General features: G+C 42.1%; 2 protein-coding genes across 10 annotated transcripts in view; both read left to right on the top strand.

Annotated features, from left to right (window-relative positions):
• Nucleotides 1-334: 334 nt before the first annotated feature.
• Nucleotides 335-10,898, top strand: dmbx2 (diencephalon/mesencephalon homeobox 2). 3 transcript variants are annotated; one of them, XM_019346505.2, is made up of 4 exons: nucleotides 335-385; nucleotides 8,557-8,729; nucleotides 9,215-9,390; nucleotides 9,559-10,898. In XM_019346505.2, the coding sequence occupies exons 1-4, from the start codon at nucleotides 375-377 to the stop codon at nucleotides 10,042-10,044; spliced, it is 846 nt and encodes a 281-aa protein (XP_019202050.1). In that variant the 5' UTR covers nucleotides 335-374; the 3' UTR covers nucleotides 10,045-10,898. The 3 variants fall into 3 exon arrangements, with proteins under 3 accessions (XP_019202050.1, XP_005451922.1, XP_013126697.1); XM_005451865.4 differs by lacking the exon at nucleotides 335-385 and adding an exon at nucleotides 6,268-7,931; XM_013271243.3 differs by lacking the exon at nucleotides 335-385 and having other exon boundaries at nucleotides 7,980-8,729.
• Nucleotides 10,899-11,183: 285 nt separating this feature from the next.
• csnk1g2b (casein kinase 1, gamma 2b) overlaps nucleotides 11,184-20,838 on the top strand; it is a 34,141-nt gene continuing 24,486 nt past the window's right edge. The window contains exons 1-2 of one of the 7 annotated variants that reach the window (XM_005451869.4): nucleotides 11,184-11,467; nucleotides 14,176-14,951. In XM_005451869.4, coding sequence (XP_005451926.1) covers nucleotides 14,724-14,951 — 228 coding nt within the window. In that variant the 5' untranslated portion in view covers nucleotides 11,184-11,467; nucleotides 14,176-14,723. Of the gene's footprint in view, nucleotides 11,468-11,570; nucleotides 11,717-11,900; nucleotides 12,038-14,175; nucleotides 14,952-20,838 lie in introns of those variants that run through there. The other 6 variants (XM_003445060.5, XM_005451870.4, XM_003445059.5 and 3 more) reach the window with 6 other exon arrangements.

Raw genomic sequence — 20,838 nt, 5'->3', positions numbered from 1 at the left:
TGCACACCCGTACACCTGCCTGTCAGGGGCGGATCTAGAAGGGTGGCATGGGGTGGCAAGTGCCACCCTAAAATGATCCCTTGCTACCCCAAGTGCCACCCCAGTTTTGCATATGACAGTGTTGTTTATTAAAATAAGATAGCATTAACAGTTTGAGCGTAGTTACAGTCAACAGTGAATATAATTGCTAAAACTGAATATATTGCATAGTGTCCCCCCCTCCACCATTAACAAATGGTTCAGCCCATAGCAGGACCGGCTTTTTTTTTTGTTTTCAGTAGCAAGCGATGCTTATGATTGTGCCAGAGCACATTTTGAACAACACCATGGGAATTTCGGATTTTGCACAGGTGGTTGGATGTTACACTCTGGAAATGGAAGGAAGGTGAGTGTTATTAACCCTCTGTGGTCCACGGACACGCTGCACCTCCAAATCACATGACTGATGTAAGCTGACATAGCAACAAGCTGCAGCCACGCTGAGTCTCTGTTTCAGCCCACATTGAAAGTTCGGACTTAAAAGTTCTTACATTTTAATTACAGGCCAGTAAATCCAGAGTTATGATAATATATATAAGCCACGCTTTTTTCTAAATACTGTCGTCATGTTTTTGTGTGTGTGTGTTTTAAGCGTTTTCTAAGGACAGCGCGAAAACAGTAAAGGAAGGAAAAAAAGCCACCTCTTTCCTATCGGTGGAAAAAGTCAACACGTGGGATTTGGTTGTTTAGGAAGAGGGGAGAGTTTTGGGAGTGACGGTAACAGCAGCGAGACAGAGCGAGCGAGAGAGAGAGAGAGTTTTTAGATGTGGGAGATTTGTGACGTTTAGTGTGGAGTGTATACTTAGTGTGTTGTGCTGTCTTGTGTAGCTGTTCTGTTGTGTAGTCGTTGTTTTGTTGTGTGTGTCAGTGAGGGCACTAATGAATGTCACAAAGGCACATTTGCAACGTAAACACTGTCACTAAGTAGAAAACCAGCGGAGTGATACACCTGCTGTTGTCAGGCCTGCAGGTTTATCCCTGTGCTGCTCTCTTCTGTCTTTTGGTGGACAAACTTTTTTTTTACTGGCACACATCATTTGTGGGGCATCTTATTGCGACACCTGATTGTTCTCTCATTTTAGTTTTAGTAATATTTTTAAATGGTTGTTGAAAATGAAAGAAACAGCAGGTGTATTGGCTGCATTTTTAGAGAAATAGTTGTATATGTTTACAAAATGTAGAATTTATATTTGCATTTCAAGTTATAAAAATTTACTCAACTGGAACTCTGTGCAGCTGACGTCTCGGCAGAAATGATGTCATCGAGTCACGACGACATTGCGTTTCCAGCATCACATGCAAACTTTAGCACAAACAGCTGAGTGTTTCTGGAGGCGGACCCAGTGTTGGGGTTAAACTTACAGTGTCCTAAAAATATAAAAGTTACTTAAGCTTTCTCACTTTTAGGAGTCAGTTCTGCAATTCACATTAAGATGAGACTTGTGAAACTTCTCCTGTTGCTGTTGAATTGAGTGTGACAGCTGCAGTTCCTCTTATTTCTTTTAATGCTGTTATTTAGAAAAACCCCTCTGTGAACTAGAAGTGCTGTTCTCTGAACAACAGTCAGTACTCAACATGATTTTTGCCCTAAAGAAGTTTGATTGTGAGGTTCGTCTCCCCTTTAGTCCAACCAGAGGTGGCTCCTACATCACAGAAGATCTATTCTCAGGCCTCACGTGGCGCACTGGTTTAAATATCCAGTTGAACCACTTGTGACATCACTATTTATTGTCAACCTGTGAACACACACACCTTTCAGTGCAGCAAAGCTTAAACTTCCAACACATAATATTCTCAGTCCTGTATTTTTTCCATAAAGGGCACTTTAACGTGTAATAAGGATGTTATTATTATTATGTGTGTTTTCTTGAGCATTGGCTCATTTTAAGCTTGATTTAACAAACTGAGCTCGACATTTCCACAGTCAGGGATGAAAAAAATCCTTTCCATGAGCTCTAGAGCTGCGGAAAAGAACTGAAAAAGAGGAAAGTTTCAGTTATTCAGTGAGATTCTTGCTCAAAGTTTGCAGCAAAGTTGTTAAAATGAGCTCAAACAGCGAGATCCGTCACACAGGTGCTGTTTGTGTGCGCGGCAAGCGCTTGAACTTAAGATTTGGCAGATTCTTGCTGAATTCTTGCCGTTCAGGACTTTTAACGTGTCGTGGGTCTCTGCCGTTGTTCAGATCAGATCAGAGGACTTCTTCCACCGCTGCTGCACAAATGCTTTTGACAGTGTGACAGCTTTTTCTCGGGACAGGCCCGGGCCTCTTGCAGTCTATATGTCCCTTTAAAACAGCAGGTGCAGCCGGGTTAAACTCTCCTCTCTCCAGCAGATGTGTAAATCGTAAAAAAAAGAAGATAGGAGAGAAATGCTAAACTGAGAGGCCCATCCTTTCTTCGGTGTGTTTGCCTATTAAGCTCCTCCCGTCACATGTCAGTATGCATTTCCCCAGGCCGGGCCACAGACCCCAGGTATTAAAAGAGCCAGTTAGCAGGGATCAATACCTACACAATGTTCCAGTGACAGGGAGGGGGGCTTCCTAGTGTTTATTGAGTGTTCCAGAGATTTCGAACATGTGGAGCAAAGCAGCTTAGAGGGGTCGTCTTCATTATCAAATTCGATCAGTGCCTCTCTTTCTCTGTCCCCCGTGATCACCTTTAACTGGTGGTGGTGGGGGGGTTGCAAGGGGGAAGCTGCAGGCCGGGACCCCAAAAGTGACCACATGCTGAGAGACGGAGGGCTGCATTATCTCTGAGAGAAGCAAAGGAACACTTTACTGCCCACATCATGGATGGACTTAAAACTGTCGTTGGAGTTTATCGAGTCTGTAATCGATAAGTCGTTAACAATAATTTATTGAGCTGGCTACAGGACCTTTGCTTCCATGGTGCAACCTGGAGCCAAATGCCTGCTAGTAGGCTGTAAGTAGTGATCATTTTCATCATCGATGTACAAAAACTGACACGCTGTAGTCTCGTTTGGTTAGATCCACAAATCAGAACTTCAAAAGTTTTAATGAGAAAGATCCCAAACATACTGACAACACAGAAAAAAAAGGAGGGTGGATGATTAAATGGAAAAGACTGACACAAGAGAAAAGGGATGCACACAAATGGAGACTCTGGAGCAGGGATGTCAAAATCTTTTCATATCTTGGACCAGACCGGTGCAAGACCTTTAACTAAACATCGAATCCCTGAGATGTGTTAATATAAGAAAAAAAGTTCAATTTCAACATCACATCTCGGTTTTTCATTGCTAAGGCTCCCCTGTATTTATAAAACACAAGGTTTTTATTAATACACTGATTTTATACAAATATTTTTTTTGCTTTTACCGTGGAACCAACAAAAAACAAACAATATAACAACTTTCTGTTGTAAATAGTTCAAATACAGGGCTTTTACACTTAACTACTTTGGTATCATATATATTGCCACGGCAGCTGTAAAACCTTTAAAAAATACAGTTAAAAATTCAAAATCTATGCCCTCCTTCATATTTCTCAAAGCCGTCAAGGAGGCCGAATTGGAATCTTTACTGGGCCAATTCTGGCCCACAAGCCTTCTGTTTGACATCCCTGCCCTAGACTATATTAAAAACTTCAAAAATGGTCTCCACAAGCATGGTGCTCCCCTGTTCCTCCATCAGGTCATACCACTCACTGTCTGGAATCGGTTGCCTGTGTAAAGTTCCTTGTTGGTCCATACTGGCCTCAAACTCCTTATAAGTCCAGCAAAATCACTATTTACACAGATTTTATTGTCACTGGGTTTAAGACCCACGCAGTTGCCCCTCTGTTGGTCTGACTTCACCCCTGCTCCCCTGTGTAGCATGCTGTGGGTGCCCTTGACCCCAGGGACACACACAGCTGCCCGTCCCTCCCCGCCTGTCTCTATAGCTCCAATTAGGAGACTGATCTTTACTGAGCCCCTCTTATTGATCAGCCTGTGTGGCTGCTTATTACCGTGCTCCCAGGGGGACATCACAGTAAGATAACTGGACTCGAATGACACTTTAATTGTTGTAAAGGAGGTTATTCAGGTCTCCTGGATTTCTTAGTTTGTGTGAAAGTTTGCTTGTAGCTGTCATAACTGATCTCCTCACTGCCTTTTCTGAGCCGCAGCAGTCTTTGTGTGTATATTTGAGCTTTTTGTGTGTGTTTGCTGCCAGGTCAATGTCTCTCTAAGCCCCGTCAGTGTCAGGCCTCAGCATGATCCTGGCACTCACAGGGACTTAAGAGGACCGACTGACCCGCTGCCGCCGCTCTCCCAGTCCCCCCTCAGGTCAAAGGCCAGCGGGCCCTATCGATTCCCCCGAGTGTTGCGCAGAAGTCTTTAGATCCTCTGCCCGCTCTCCTTCTTCTGCACACATGCTCCCGGACTCTTGCCCCCCCTCTCTTCAAAAGGCCTCCCAATTGTATTTTGCGTGCCAATCGATCCATTCGGTGTCCGAGGGGGCCGTCCTTTGAGATAACTGACAACTACAAAGGTCCCGTCCTGACAGGCCCTTGTCAATACAAATTAGCACTATTGATAAGTAATTAAAGAAAGACTGGGCCACTATATAAAACATCTGTTAAACAGGAGGCATTAACATCTTACTGACTGAATAAAAAGAAGCAGAAGAAGAAGAAAAGCACGGCTCCAAAACCAGAACAAACAGGAGGCGAGTGCACGCCTAAAATCAATCAAAAGCTGAGATCATTTCCTCGTTGAGCATGCATCGAGACGTTCATTTACTCTAGTTTTGTTTTTTCTGCAAAATATTGGAGAGTTTGTCAGTAGGAGGCTGATATGTTTCCCCTCTAAACTCAACTAAGATGCTAAGATAAAAACAGGATTTGGGACCTCACAGCTGGTTTGGAGGACCAGTCCTGATGAGACTGCACTCTCACTGGTAGAGACACATTTTGAAATTTAAAGGGAGCACTGGTTGGTTTAATAAGTTATATTCAAAAGTTTTTCTCTTTGTACATCCTTGGCTTTAAACCATGGATTATGTCATTTTCTCCACACCCAAAAAGTTGTTCCTGTTAATGATTTATGAAGCGAATATTAACTGCAACCAGAGCCATTACCACCTCTTAGTAAAGGCTGACTTATTGGCTTTGTCTGCCTTGACTTATCCCCTGACTAACACACACAGCCTGCTGTGTGTTTGCAGCAGCGTGTGAAGTATGTACGAGCGAGCACTAACTTCATGTTTGGTGACATCGAGCAGGATGGAAACTGTAAACCGTTCACACTGTCATTTTCTTAGTGGGAGCGGAGCGGCAGGGTCCCTGTAATTCCCTCTGCTATGTGACAACAGTTATTAAACCTGCATAACACCTGCTCGGCGGCGAGGCTGTTGTCAGTGCTGTGACTTGGCCTTTTGTCTTCTATTCGCCGTAATCCACGCATGTGTAAGTGGATCCTCTAAGAGCAGGATAACTCCTCTTAAGCGGTCTTAAACACTACAGGAGGGGCTGAAATCCACTAACTTCTCATTTACCTCTGCACTCCAGTCCTCGAGGCAAAAACTGTTTTTACCTCGGTGACGGGACTGTACCTTCTCTTGCACAGCATTCACATAAAGACTGATGAAACACGGCGTCGGTTAAAGGTCACTGGGTGTTGAGAGTTTAAAGACGCTAAACGAAGCGCCTCGGTCGTGTTGATGGGTAGGTGGTGAACCCGGACGAGCCCTGCCGGCCCGCAGAAGGGGGAAATGAACCGGAGTGGGGGTGGGTGGGCAGGCGAGGGGGGCTCGTGAGTGAGTCAGTGGTGGCTGCTCTGGGATGGGGAGGGTCACACACAAGCACACTCTTTGTGTGCCTCTAATCCCCCCAGCCAACACAGCTTTGGCCAGGTTTCATCATGAAAGTGCCATGAAATAACTACTTTTTTTCTCTCCTCGCAGTAAATCTCCCCTAATCCTGCGGGCTGTGGAGACAAAGGCCTCCGGGACCTAATCCTGGAGCTTTTAGTGGGGCTGAGGGGCTGGCCGACAGAGCCTCTTCTAAATGACTTATTTCTATCGGACACTAATATAGCCTGACAGCCAAGAGCAGTGAAAGGAGACGAGCGAAAAAAACTGGGAAGAGAAGAGCACAAACATTTTCACATATTTTGGAAGTCTAAGCAGTTGATTGTGTTTGAATGGGAAACAAGTGAAGTGAACCGTGGTCAACCCTCAAGTACACGGCATGGGGCTGGGGGGCGGGGGGGCAGCTCAGGTGTTTTATTGCTGAGTATCAATACAAATGTGAGCAATTTCCTTACGTGCAATCGATTTTTGGTCTAGGAATGTACCCCTGCCATCAAAACGAGTTTGATGCAGGTCTTTGCTTCATTACTAAATGAAGTCTGCGATGCAGGACACACTCTTCAGACTGCATCAAGCATCTACACAGTCATTGCTGAAAACACAGACTTATTAGCCTCACTGTATCTGTCCACTTTACTGTGGAATAGGTTTAAGGGATAAACTCTATTATCTCGTTCAGCATCGTTAAATCTCTGTCTAACCTGGAGGAAGATCTCATCTGATGAGGTTTCCTCATTTTACTCATTGTTAAAGTTGTTTTCAATCCAAGAATAAAAACTGTAGTTTGTTTTGTAGAGATTGTTTTGTAAAAACAAAAGAAATATCTTCCCGTCTTTTTCTTTTTATTGGTCATTGGAATATGAGTATACAGAGAAACCTGGATTTTTATTACAGTTCAGAAAAGTCTTCTCCTGTACTAAATTGTTAGGTCATCATTTTCTAACTCATCCCAAGAATCTGGGCTCTGATACGCTGTTGTGAAGTTTCCTAATGAGGTGTTGTCTCATTAACAAACTCTGGTTTGAAATGACAAACTTGTGACAGAAAACCTGATTATAAGCTGGAGGTGAAAGAACATGGAGCAGATAAAGGGTGATGGGAAGACACCACAGAGATGCATTCTGGGACATGAGGGGACCAGTGTTTTTGGAGCTTTGCCAGAACTGAGGTCTTAGAAATTTTGTTTTATGAGTTCTTTGCAGAAATGAGCATCAGCGTGTCTTCTTTCTAAGCCTCGAGAGTCAAAAGGTGACACCATGAGCTGAAAACAAAAGTGGAAATACGTCAAAGTGTTTGCAGTTAAACTACACATGGTTTTAAAAAAAGTCCACCAGAAGTGATGGCGACGGAAGTATTCTGTCTCCACACTGGTCATTTGGTGCTGGAGGACTTTATTCTTTCTGGTGATTTGATGCAGTCCTTGATTTGGTCTTGGTTCCCTGAGAGGACTTCTAATTTAGCTCAGCTGGAGCTTATAAATTGTTCTCGCTGAGTAGGGTTCAGATTAACTTCACATTGTGACAGTTCATAGGCAAAATATGGTCCCTGTTAGCAAAACAAACCCTTAGAGAAAACCCCCCTCCGAGGGGGAGACTGTCAAAACCAGCGGTATGGGAGAAAGAGGGACCGAGAAGGAGAGGACAATCAAAGGCTGTTATTTTAATCTGCCCTGCCTCGGAGATTAGCCGACCACATTGTTTTAATTGTTTTAAAGGGAGGGAATGAAACGCGCTCTTATAGGGAGATCCTTGGCATAAATCTCTCAAGTTCAATAGTTTCAAAAACTTGAGCTCCTCGCAGCCCCCGTCTCCCCCCTCATCCCACCTAATCCCGGCTAATACCTTTCTTTCTATTGGCTAATGGCTGAGGGGAGCCTGGGTAAACGCTTCTTAAATAGTCGTGGGTGAGAATGGTTTGGGAGAATTAAGCCCATGCCACGACAAAGAGCGCTGCTCTGCGAGGATTTAAGGCCCAAATTGGACTAAGAAAAAAAACTGGACTACCGTTTACCGGCCGACCTGTGTGCGTAAAGACGGACTTGGAGCTGGATCTCACGCTTCTGCTTTGGATTCGGGTATCAGGTAAAAATAAAATTTAAAAAAAGAAGGAGGAGATTTGAATAACGTCTTAACCCGGATAGCAACTTACTATTCTAGTTTAGCTTCCTGGCTGCATGATGATATCACTGAATTTACGAGCTAAAACTTTTGAGCTCTAAACAGGGAATTCTGGGTTAAGCAGCAGTCACTACCGCAAGACAGAAATAGCTCTAAAGCAGAAGCAGAAGTGATAACCCACGAGTGCAGACGTGATCCTAGACCCGTTCACACTGATATCACTATTATCGAAAGAGGCAATTATACCATTTAATCTACTTTGACCCGCTTACCCCCACAACTTCAGATTCTGTTACATCAGTGTAAATAATGATAGAGTTTATGCTCATTCTCTCCCAGATTCCACATGTGGCTACAATAAAAAAATAATATGGTCTTTTATTAATTTATAATAAGACAAGTGTCACCCTGTTCCCATTTAATTAGTAGTGAATTCGTTTCGAGAGGAGATGGCAGTGATGTGGAGACTCTGGATTTTCGATTAATCTTAACCTGAGCTCCGGTGGGCAATTATTGTAACGATACCACAGTAAAGAGGAAAAAACGCACGCATCTTAACTAAGCTCATGAAGTCTCTCTGTTTCTTCAGGTTCAGCATGAACTCCTTGAATTTCTGCGGGACGTCCGGCGGCGGCGTGTACCCCTTCCACGGAGTTAACTCCATGCTGGTGGATCTGCGCCACCAGATGGCGGAGCAGTACCACGCATACTCTGCAGCAGGTCCCGCAGCGCACACACTCACTGTGGCGGAGAGGCTGGCAGGTGGGTCAGTCACCACGGTGGGGTTACTTTTTTCTTTTTCTCACAATGTACATTCATCTTTTACAGCATAGCATGTATCAGTAACTACAGTTACTTTCAGATTAATAACACAAATTATGATTGATACTGAGCCTGAGGGAAGCAGTCTCATTGCTGCATCAATGATTATAATGTAATCTTTATTAGTAATATTAAAAACAGCAATATACGTATATTTTATAGTGCTGGGTGACTTCATAGTCCTTCTTTTTTTTTTTTTTAATATTTGTACAGTGTGAGAAAAAGATATGTTTGTCCAGTACAGGAAATACAGTGAATTCCATCCCAAACTCATAGTGACCCATTTAAACATGATGCTTAAGAATTATTCCTAGTTTAAGTGACTGTCGTTGTCCTTTTGATATAGGTGACATTTTTGTTGATCCTCTGAAAGTTGCTGAAAACTTGCCTGAAGTGTTGTGCTGCTCCCATTTTCTTCCTGCCAGAGCTCATCCTCGAGGCTCGCTATGGCAACCAGCAGAAGCAGCGCCGCAGCCGCACTGCATTCACAGTGTCGCAGCTGCAGGCTCTGGAGAAAGCCTTCCAGCAGACGCAGTACCCAGATGTTGGCATGAGAGAGAGGCTGGCTGTTTGTATAAACCTGCCCGAGGCTCGCATTCAGGTGAGAGCACACCTCAAGTATAATCTTAAAATAAAAATGCATGTTTAGCTTTGAGGGTCACTACATTAAGCTTTAATGGTGTTAAAACACCTCACTTATTTGTGGCGCATTTGTGCATCTGTTTCCTCGCTTCTCATCCAAATCTGTCGTCTTGTCTTCCTCATCCAGGTGTGGTTCAAGAACAGGAGGGCAAAGTTTCGTAAAGGTCAACGATGCTCCCCTCTGTCCAGAGACCAGAGTCTGGAGGAAGCTCCACATCACAGCAAAGCAGGACACGAGGAGATCAAGGCTAGAGACAAACAGGACATCACCTTATCATGCGGTGACAGGAGCATCCCACCGGCGCCTCCTCCTCCCCCTGATGTGACCAAAAGCAGGGATTTAGACTCCAAAACCTCACAGTGCCCCCTACGACTTCCCTCTCCTCCACTTTTCCCCTTCATGGCAGGAGAGTGTTACAGTCACACACCTCACCAGCCAGTTGTAGGAGTGCTGTCCACTGAGCTCGCCTTCCCTCCGGTGTTCTGGCCCGTCATACAGCAGCACAGCTCCACCCTCGGGATTCCTACATTGTCACTTACAAAAAACTGTAGCGTCTCCCTTCAGACTCCTTGCTCTAGTAAAGCAGTGCAACATCCGTATCTGGGGCTGTAAGTGATGTGGACACCTGAAGCAGTCCTGTGAGAGACAAACCTGACAGCTGCTGAGAGTATACGTTTATATTCTGTGAGTTTCACCTGTCTGCATAAACGGATGTAACACTCTGTACTTTCACAGTTCTTTTTTCCTAATCTGCTCAGCGCTATATAGCGTGTTACACTGCTAAGTACTAGTATTAGGAGTAGACAATTAAAAAAAATAGCAAAAGCATTTGGGAAAAGTCATTTTGTAACTGAGCACTGAAGCATAGAAATAAGATCATTGGCACCTGCTCTCTCTATTATTTATTTTACACTCTTCTCTTTCAAGAAAGGATTATGGTATAGACTATAGCCAGGAAAACAGTGGAACTATTGAAAATGAACTCTGAGTAGCTTGGAAAGAAAAGCGACTGGACTTCTTTAAGTTCTTTCTGAACTAAAGAAGCTTCTCGGCTGAGAGGTGAAACATCTTCAAGAAACTTAAAGAAGTCCAGTCGCTTTTCTTTCCAAGCACCTTAGACTGCCATGGCCCGGGTGACTGAGAACCTGCACAGACATTTTGGAAATGAAGTTAAAACTCTGATATTTCCAGTGTTTTTTTGTTTTTTGTTTTGTTTTTAAAAGAAGCAAGTACAAATACAAGCTCACGTTGAGGTATTAGTACTGTGACAATTTTATGTAACTTTTAACTTCTGATCCAAGATTTTCAGCACTTTTCACTCCACTACCTTTACTAGACAGTTTCAGTCACTTACATGTAAATTATCCCATAATTCTTGAAATATGTTGTAATTATTGTAAACTGTTGTAAATTGTACATGCAGTTAGTAAAAATGTATATTTGTCCTGTTTTTCATTAAAATATTTCAAAATCTAAATGATTTTTGCCATGAATTAATTATTAATAACAATAATTAGTACCAATTAATACCAATTATCATTACCATTGCGTTATTGCCTCAGTCACAACGGACTGAATAGCTTGAACGACTTTTACAACCTAATGTATGCTTCAACTGTATGCTCCCTGTTTATTTGTAAAGGAGTATTTTTACAGTGTAGTATCAGTATTAGTACTTTTTAAAAGGACGGTAGTAGTAGATGTTCGCCGGGCTGAGCAGCTCTGCACTTGCAGCACGTTAGTTTCAGTTTTACTGGTGGAGCACATGTGTCAATCAAAAGCAACCGGTCTGGTCTGGAGCACGTAGTCGGGGAACTACGATCGCCTGATGTTTCTGCTTATTCACCAAAGCGGTTGCGCCGGTTTCCCAGCGTAGCGCCGTGTGGCGTGAGCCCCGGTGACGCTGTGCTGAGGGAGGCTTAAAGAGACAACAGTGAAATCATAGCAACTTGAGGACAAGAGGCACCAGACGAGGAAGATAGCGACGAACGCAGAACCATGACTTCGACTGCATTTCGATAGCGAACATTTGAAGGTAACGATACATTTTTCTTCCTTGACAGGGCTTCATTCCCAACGGCTGTTTTTCAAAACGCCGCAACGCAGTTTATTAAGGATCCTGGTGTGCTAGCTTGCTAAATGACTAGCTTCAGAGCTAAGCGGTAAGAGATCCCGGGCTGCCGTTGGTGTGCATTCGCTTGTTTAGGATTAAGGAGTTGCCCGGCAGTGGTCTGGGTAATGGCTGTAGCTGTTATCTGAACTAACATAAAAGCGACATTCTGAGGTGAATCAAAGATATTTATATATATATTTATTATAGTATTTTTTTCAGTCGATAATATTTGTAACAGCGTCGCTTGGGACGTTATTTCTCAGTTATTAAGCATTTACTAACTAGCCAGGTAGATGTAGCTCAGGAAATGTCAGTCAATGAATATTTGATTCTCTGTAAGGCTTCGACTTGTTTAATTTGCATGTGTTTGCTAACAGGCAGCCTGTGTTGTTGTGATACTGTGTTGTTAACAAATTGGCTAGCGTTACATCGTCGGCTGTTTTTTTTTTTTTTAAGCAGCCGTTGGGCCAAGAGGATCAGTGTTTTTGGCAGGTACGAGATAGGATAGGTTAGCTTAATTCAACTGTGGGACATGTTGGCTTAACTACAACTTGAAATTAAATGTTTACATTCACTTACCCTTAATTCTAAATTAAGTAATCAAAACAACCGTTTATCAGAAACTAACTAGCTACGACTGAAGGATGTCAAGCTAACTCGGGCTTCCTAGCCGGCGCTACGATAGCTTTAGAGTATCTGGCCTTGTCCGCCGAGCCAGCAAGTGTAATGTTACAGAGCCTTTCTTAAAGCTCATACCGACGGTATTCACTTTTTAAAACGGCGTTTTCCATTTATCGTCTTTTATGGGGAAACAAATCGGCTAACAAGTATAGAAAGCGAGTCTTTGAGTTGTCCGAAACTAACGCTAAATGACAGCTGTTAAGACAGTAGCAACTTAGCAATTAGCTATCATTAACCCAAGCTAAAACAGAAAGGTATGTGACGAGGGAAAATTTGCCATTCCGGTTTGGTTACCGCTGCTCATTTGCATTTTGGGGTATTTTCTGTTTGTGTTTGTGTTCGTATTTACACGGTTTGAAACGGTCCTGCTAGTGTTATTGCTAGGTAGCTTTATGAAACTGGCCTTAGGGACATTATCTGGCTTAAGGAGGTTTCTTTTGGAGGGGGATCGTCCATTTATGAATGATCCCATCTTTGTGCTTCCAAATACCTTCTCAATACGTGAAATATGTCGCTGTTCGCTTAGTATGTTTTTAACAACTCGATAGTTATGTCAAATAGCTTCATGGAAAAACAATGCACCACTTCCTTAAATGGGACAGACTGAAAACATGGGCAGACTACGGAAAGTTAACCAAGAGAGCAAGATACTGAGGTCATTGGTGTTTTTCAGAAATATTCCCATACTTGCCCAATGTCCTTACATCATGTTTTTATTTTAAATGTGTGGATTAGTGTATGGGCCTCGGGCAGCTTGAAAAATGAAGTGCCTCACATAAGGCACTCTACCATTCCAGGAGCTGCTGTCATCTTTTGGCATGCACAAGCTGATAAGTTTTACTCCGTCACATAGTGTTCATCTTATCTGATGACCGGCAAGGCTAGTTTCGCCACAATTCCTGTAGTAAGTGTCACCATATGCAAAGCAGCCTAGGTATATATATAATTTAGTGCTTTGTTTTTCTCTTTGTAGACTTTGGAATGAATTCTGCATTGGCCAGTCACTTTGACAAATGTGTCGTTGTAGTAAAGACTTATTTAAACACAAAAAATCACTCGCTCATCCCTAGCAAACTTCTGTCTGATGATACTGTGTTTTTTATCTTGTGATGGTCAGACATGGCTGAGCCAGCTGTGGACTAGACTGTTTCTGAATCTTTCAAATAATGTTGTCCAGTGATGCAAATGTTGTGATTAGATGAAGCATTACAGCAGTCATTGATCTGTGTAAGTGCCTTTCCATAGGAAAAAGTAGCTGCCCAAAGCTAGCGCCTGCATTACCTGCTCTCTTCAGCAGCATCTTAGATCATGGATGTGACGGAGTGGCTCTGTGCAGAGATGCCTGCGTGTGGTTGTGAAAGACAACAACAAGATGGTTATTTAGCAGTATTAGATATGTTGGTCTTCATTATAAAAACACGGCACATTGTTACATGGTTTCTTTGAGAATATTTTCTTTGTAATTTCTCATGTCTGAGGTCAACGGTGGAATAGTTCTCTCGTATTGATTCCTTTATTGAATTTGCTTTGCGTCAGTCCGCATAAAGATCTCATTTCAGCTGTAGTAAGGAACAGCCACTGTAGATATAATGTGATACTCATGCAAAAGGCTTGATTTTTTGTTTTTTTCCCCCTGAAAATGTTAATTTCACAAAGGCCCAAGTGTTGCTGGAACAAGTTGTGATTAATTTGATAAATTTACCAGTATTTTTACCTTTTTTAATTGTTTTGTAGATGCTTTGTAAAGTTATGGCAGATACCTTCCATTGCAGAGCTTTTATTTCTGCAATTACAGTCCAAATTGTCCATCTCCAAACAAGCTAATTTCTGTTGTAAGCGTGAATAATGATTGGGTTGTGTGTAAATAATGGCTTGGGCTCTTAGTCGAGATAATACCAAAATACATCACAACCTACGGACTGATTTCTGGCCATGTTTTTCTTTTTCAGATAACAAACCGACATCGCCCCAGACTGTTTGTTTCTGCTGTCGGTGTAATTCCGGGTTGCCCACTAAGCTGTGGCCCTGCATCATGGAGAGTGTCCAGAGTGTCACTGAAGGCTGACCAGAAGGAATGAGGCACTCCAGGAGATGTTCCCAAGTGGCCTTGTGGATGCAGTAGTTGCGTTTCCGAGTGCTTTTTTTATGACTAGTGTTGCATGTGTGTCTTTGGACACATCCTAACACCACCTGCCTATTTGTCAGGCGGGTACATGATGCTCTGAGACTGGAGTGGAGAAACGCACAACAAAGAAGCCCCTGTGGTATATGAAGAAAAAGGGAAAAAGCTGTCCAATAGACACACGGGTCCATTCGGCTGCAGTTTTGGCTCATTTAAGTGTCTTCTGAACCGCTTCGCATTTTAACAGCAACACCTTTCCTCTGTCCTGTGAGACTTCTCCCTCCCCCTCCCTAAAACAGTCTCCATTGTCATTGGAGTTTCTATGGTTTGCATGGCTGGAAAATAACCGTGGAGAGACCAGGGTATCACAAGCTTATGGATTTTGACAAGAGAGGGGGCAAGGGAGAGACAGAGGAAGGGAAAAAGATGTCTAAGACAACAAGCAGCAGGACTGGACATGGGGGCAGGAGTACAGGGAGCAATTCTGGAGTTCTTATGGTTGGTCCAAACTTCCGCGTGGGTAAAAAAATTGGCTGCGGAAACTTTGGAGAACTGCGGCTGGGAAAAAATCTCTATACTAACGAATATGTGGCCATCAAATTGGTAAGTATCTGTTGAACTATCTCTTGAAATTGAAAACAAAAACTTACTGTTCCAGGTGTCCTCAAATAACTTATTCTGATAAATCTCCAATCTGCAAAGTTATTATTTTAATTACAGCACAGTTTCATTGTGCACTTGACTGTTTGAGAGTGAGATACACAGGAAGTAAATAAGAACAATCAGACGGGGCCCTTTTCCCACGACCTGCTCTTGTATGCTTTTCAGTCAGCTGTCCTTTGGATGAGGTGAAGAAACTGCGACTGAAAGAACATTTTTCTTAAGTGCATTTCAGTGAGAGGCCAAATAATGTTTGTTTGTTTTTGTTTTGTTTTTTTCTTTAGTAACCTTTGTCACATCATGCACAGTAGCAATTCTTGTAAAGATCATTTTTACACTTCCTTCCCTTTCACCAATTTCTTCATCATTAGAATAATGTTAATTCATTTGTAGGCCCTTATTAAATAATCCCACACAGGCCTTAAGCTCAGTCAGTAGTGTACTTGCTTTGTGTCAGCATGAACAGTTTTTTTTTTCCCAGCGGCACTGGTTTAGTAGCTTTCAAACAGACTGTGAAAACCACATGAAATGTCAAGGCCTGTTTGTTTTCTGATTGCTTGATTCTGGGGCAGCCTGTGACAGCTCAGACATTTCCTCAGCACTTCAACTTTTCTCTTCACCATAAATTTGTTGCCACTTTGATCTTTGAAATCTGTTTTTTTCCCCCTAAAATTTGGTCAATCTTGAAGAAGAGGTCTAACTCACATTCTAGGTAGGTGTTAATACTGAAGCTGTTGGGGCTAAGCATCTGATTTATATATGATTAACTTTAACATTTCTATCTCTGAGGGAGGTCATTATCTCTGAATGGGTCTTAACTAAAGGTTGTGCTAACCACTAGAAGGCAGAGGTTAGCAAACAGCTGTAATTGCAGTCCTCCTCTCCTCTGAAGTCTTTAATTGTACTTGGTGCCTCTCCCCCTCTGCCTGTGAACCCTCCCATCTGTTTGGGTATTTTTATCCCCATGGTGTCCAGCTATATCTGGATCTGGCATTAGGGATGTAACACCACTACGTGGATCTCGTGGCCACTGGACCCAACATCCCTGACTGTAAAATAACAACAGGGTGAAGTTTGCCTAAGGGCTCATCAGACCCGACCTGACTCTGTAGACTCGGGGTTATTAAGGACTTTTTTGTTTTGTTTTAAATGTATATTTTCATGTTGTTTTTAGAGTTACAATGATGACTCCTGTTGCTTCCTTTCAGGTTCACTGTCGTTATCTTTTGTAGGCGTACATTTTCAGCATCAGTGTTATTACTGGGCTTTTTATTTATCTAATATTTTAGAAAGACACAGAAAAACAGCAACATGTAACAGTAAAATTACAATTGATGTTTTGTTTGCATATGTGTAGCTATGTGTGAGTTTATTGGCAGGTTGTGTATGTATGGGTATAGAAGAAAGGACAGACATGGGAAAGAAAAAAATCAGTGAATACATAAAAAATAACACACACACACACACACACACACACACACACACACACACACACACACACACTGCTGTTTCGTGGCATCTTTGGTTTGTTCCCAGAGAAGGGAATGCCCTAATAGTAGAGCCAGGATGGGTCAGGACACTTAACAGCTGGCACAGCTCTGGGCGTTACTGGCGTTGACATGAAGAGGGCTTCTCCCTTCACCCAGACTCCAGATAGTTCCCTGTCCACTTGTTTCTGTCTGTCCCTGATCTCACAGCTCTCCGGGGTAACCCCGTGAGTGTCACTGCCTGTCAAGTAGGGTGTCTGATTTGTCAGAGGCTGTTGTCGAGCATTTCCTTACAGACTAAAACAAATAAGAGTCCTGTTATCTGTGAAAATAAGTTTGACATGAGTTGTGTATTGTCTTTTTGTCACTGATAACAGTGATCACTATGAAAATTACAAAAATAGAAAATATGCTGTTTGTTACATGTATTAGTCTGCCAGTCAGTTTTCAAACACTAATTCACTAATTGTTTAGTATATAAATGTCATATGAAACATATCAGATGTTCTCATGCTGCTTTTTTTACTGAGCATCAGACTTAGTAACACAAATGTTACTAAATATGTGTTTAAAAAAAGAGAAGTAGAAAATGTTGACATTTGAATGGTATGAAAAAAGATTAGTGTGCTTATTCTGCTTTGTTAAGTACTTCTAGCAGGTCTATTATAGACTTGAATAAAGACTAGAGCCTGATTTAATGGTGCATTTTGGACAACATCTCTTGGAGAAACTCTGATATACAGTAATGAGTAGATGAGAAAACATCCATCCTTTACATCCCTCCTTTAAAGGAGGGATGTAAAGGATGGATGGAGAGAGAGTGTGTAGTATAAATTTCTTTATGCCCGGTCGAGTGAAGATTGTTGTTTTACCAAGAAACTAATAAAACGATTTTCTTGGGATAACAAATGTAATCTGGTTGACGAAAGTAGTTTTTAATCTGCTTTGTTGTAACAACCAATTGTAAATGCTAAGCTCTGAAGGATGGCACGTAATGATTACTGTGTCTTTGGCTGGTACTGTTGTTTGCTGAATGCTGTGTTTGGCTGGGTATTTTGGTGGCACCTCTGTGGATCAAGGTACAAAGGTGAATGTCAGTCTCACCCTGCTTTGCCACTTAATAGCAGAGACAGAGATAGAGAGAGTTGGTATGGTATGAAAAGCCTGTGCACTCGATCCTCTGGCAGTGGATCGAGAATTGCTTTAAATGTTGCTTCAGAGAGAAGCTGCTAAGTGCTGAAAGGTCGTCTTTGTTGGCAGGCCTCTGGACACACAGTAGGTCAGTCTTTGGTTCAGCTGGGTGCTTTCTCACACTAGCAAGTGCCTACGTGTTGGAGGCAGGACTGTACAGACGCTGCTGTAAGTACACTGCAGGCTTCACTCCCAAGGGGAGATCCCAGAGTCTTAAAGAAACAAAACCATTCAATGTCTGCTTGCTGTTATGGCTTACTCTACACACTAGTCACCCATCAGGCTTTACTGAGAGGGTAAAGTGACACATCTCCATCAGAACGTTTTCGTCTAATCCTTTTTATCCATGAAGCATTTGACAGATTTTCATTTTAATACTGCTGTGTTGATGTAGCACTCGCTCTGTCTTACCATCTGTAGTTAATTGTTTTTTGAGAGGTCTTGAACCCCCTCTCAACCACTTCCCTTAGTTTGTGCGTACATTTTTGTTAGCATTTCTACCGGTCCACTTGGAACAAACTTTTGAGTTACAATCTTTGCAGTTTGGTTTTAATTCTAATCCCTTTTGATGTAGCTGGTTGTTTATCAACAGATAGGAAAGGCCTGTGATACTTTCCGCCTTCAGAACTGGTATTGCCAGTAATGAATCAAATAAATGAAGTCTCCTCTTTGTGGTGATGACTACCTTTAGCTATGACAAATGTCTGTAATATCTGCTGAACGCAGGAGGAGAGTAATAAGTAGTGTGGTGTTGATACTTATTGTGCAGCCAATGCCTCCCTATAGCTCAGTGAGAGGGGGCTGATGTTGGATGGCCATCTAGGGAGATGAACACAGTAAACACAGCATCCTACTGTGCATTGTGTGCCAGCCACGTGCATGCAGAGGAGTGTTTTATGTAGACGGTGCTTGGTAAAGACAGGGACACATTTCAAAACAACATTTGTTTGGAGGAATAGAAAGACACCATATGAATTTATAAACTAGGGCTAGTTATAGTCAAATCTACAAGTTGGATAAAGTACAAAATGTCTGATTGGTGCATGTGCTTTGTTGATGTCTCTGCGTTTTACACTTGAACATGATGCCTATCTAGATCAAGAAACACCGTAAAGCTATTGTGGCGTTCAAAAAAAAGACGCTTAACTTTTTTTTTTCACTGTGAAAAAAGACAGAGTGCATATTGTTATTTAGGGAAATGATCTAGCTGAGTGCATTATGCAAGTTTTAGAAAGCCTTATTAGATAGCTTAGTTGGAGTCAAATAGCAGCGAAAAATAACCTTAATCTGTGGTAAATCTGCAGTTCCCCCATCAGCGCTAGAGTGTTTTATTGTCGTTATTTATTTATTTTTGTTTATGGATGGCAAATTTGCAGTGTCACTGCTTCCTTCCTTTCCAACACCCAAAAAGCACACTTTCAAAGTTAGTATCTAGCTGGTGAACATAGTAGAGCTCCAGTGTAACTTATACAAGGACAAACGGAGTGAGAAGCAACATGGTTGTTGGGACTGCATTATGTTCAGGTTGCCAGACAGCCAAGTACAAACGAACACTCATATCTATTTGTATGTGTTTGCAGATGTTCACTCTGTTGAAAAAACCCCCAAAAGTCATTTGATGTTATTTGACGTATGTCATTAAATGTTTTGCTTCCAGTGAGGAACAGTATACACTGGTAACTACAAGGGGTGACCATTTTAAGCATAAATACTATCTGATACTCGCTGTGAAATATTTATTTATTTTGTGGTTTTAACAGACTTTTTAATATTGTGCATTTCTCACATTTATGGAGTAATATTTAATATCACCATACCACATATAATTCATCGGTATGATATCTGGTTGTTGAGGCGTTGTTCTGTTTTTGTTGTTTAATGTTGGGTAACAAATCGATTCTTTGTGTGTTACAGAATGTAGTATGGGTGGTAGTTTACATACAAGTGCTGGTAAACTCCAGGATGTAGAGATTGTAGTACAACAAATAGTCTTACAAAATATTTGATCTATTAAAGAACTTGTCTGTTTGAAAATGACCATACCTAGCATGCTCTGTGAAAGTCCAAATATAGCATGACCGATTATATACCTTACTCCTTTTTTTTTTCTTCTTTCTTTTCAAATCCAAATTTGAAATCATGTTTGGTGAACAGATGATTGTCTCCGGTTGACTTTATGTTCTGTGGCTGAGTCACCGGTGCAGAGGCATATGAGTGAGGCGGTGTATCTGAGTGAAGCCAGTTACAGTGCTGGGTCAGTCGTGATGGAAATCTGAGGGGTTGCATCCAACTCTCTTGTCTGCCTCCCACTGAATCATGATAAGCAGCTCTCATTGCGGTCTAGTTCAGCAGCTTACACCAGCTCGCCATGAGGCAGTTGTCGAAAAACTTTGAAGGATCAAAAGCTCTATCAGCATGTTTGTCAGGAATTCAAGTGACATCTTGACGCTTTGGCTCTCTAGAGTGCATGCTGGGCAGACTGAGTGAAAAGATCCTTGGATGTCAACAGTATGTAAAAGCCTACCTTTAGTCAGCAAGCTAATCCTCTAATGAATCGGTAGCCGGCAGCAACACAGTGCATTCATGCAGACACAGATTTGATGTTTGTCAAGATTTTGTCACAGGCATAAAAGCTGCACAAGAATGTCTGTGTCTTAAATGTTGGTGTTTTTTTATAGAAGTACATAAAACACTGACACTGCAAAATCGTGACAGCATAAAAAATAGGTTTGAATATGGTGTATGGGCGTGTGTGCCTGTGGAGCAGTGAGTGCTGTGTAATTGTAGCTTCTAAGTGCACATCCTGATTCAAACCAAAGCACTAGTCACATTTTCCATTCAGCTGTTTCAGGAGTTACACTCGAGAGTCCATCACCAAATTACATGCAATGTTCAATCATCACCAGTTTCTCACATTTTGCTCCCTATTGGTCACTGCCGTGAATGCATTCTTCACCGCTCTGCCTTGACTTTCTTTACAGGATTGTAATTGAGGTGGTAAACAAGAGCCAAAATAACCAAACCAGAATCAGATGATGGTCATTTGAAAAGACCTAGAGCCAGATTGACCTCAGGTCGGTCTATTTCTGAGAGTTTGCTTTGCAAGAGAAGGGGGGGGAAAGCTCGAGTTCAGAGTTAAAGCTGCTTGATGC

This window comes from Oreochromis niloticus, linkage group LG17, assembly GCF_001858045.2.
Source record: "Oreochromis niloticus isolate F11D_XX linkage group LG17, O_niloticus_UMD_NMBU, whole genome shotgun sequence".
Lineage (NCBI taxonomy): Eukaryota > Metazoa > Chordata > Actinopteri > Cichliformes > Cichlidae > Oreochromis > Oreochromis niloticus.
The sequence above is the reverse complement of the archived record's forward strand: the minus strand, read 5'-3'. Positions and strand labels throughout refer to the sequence as shown.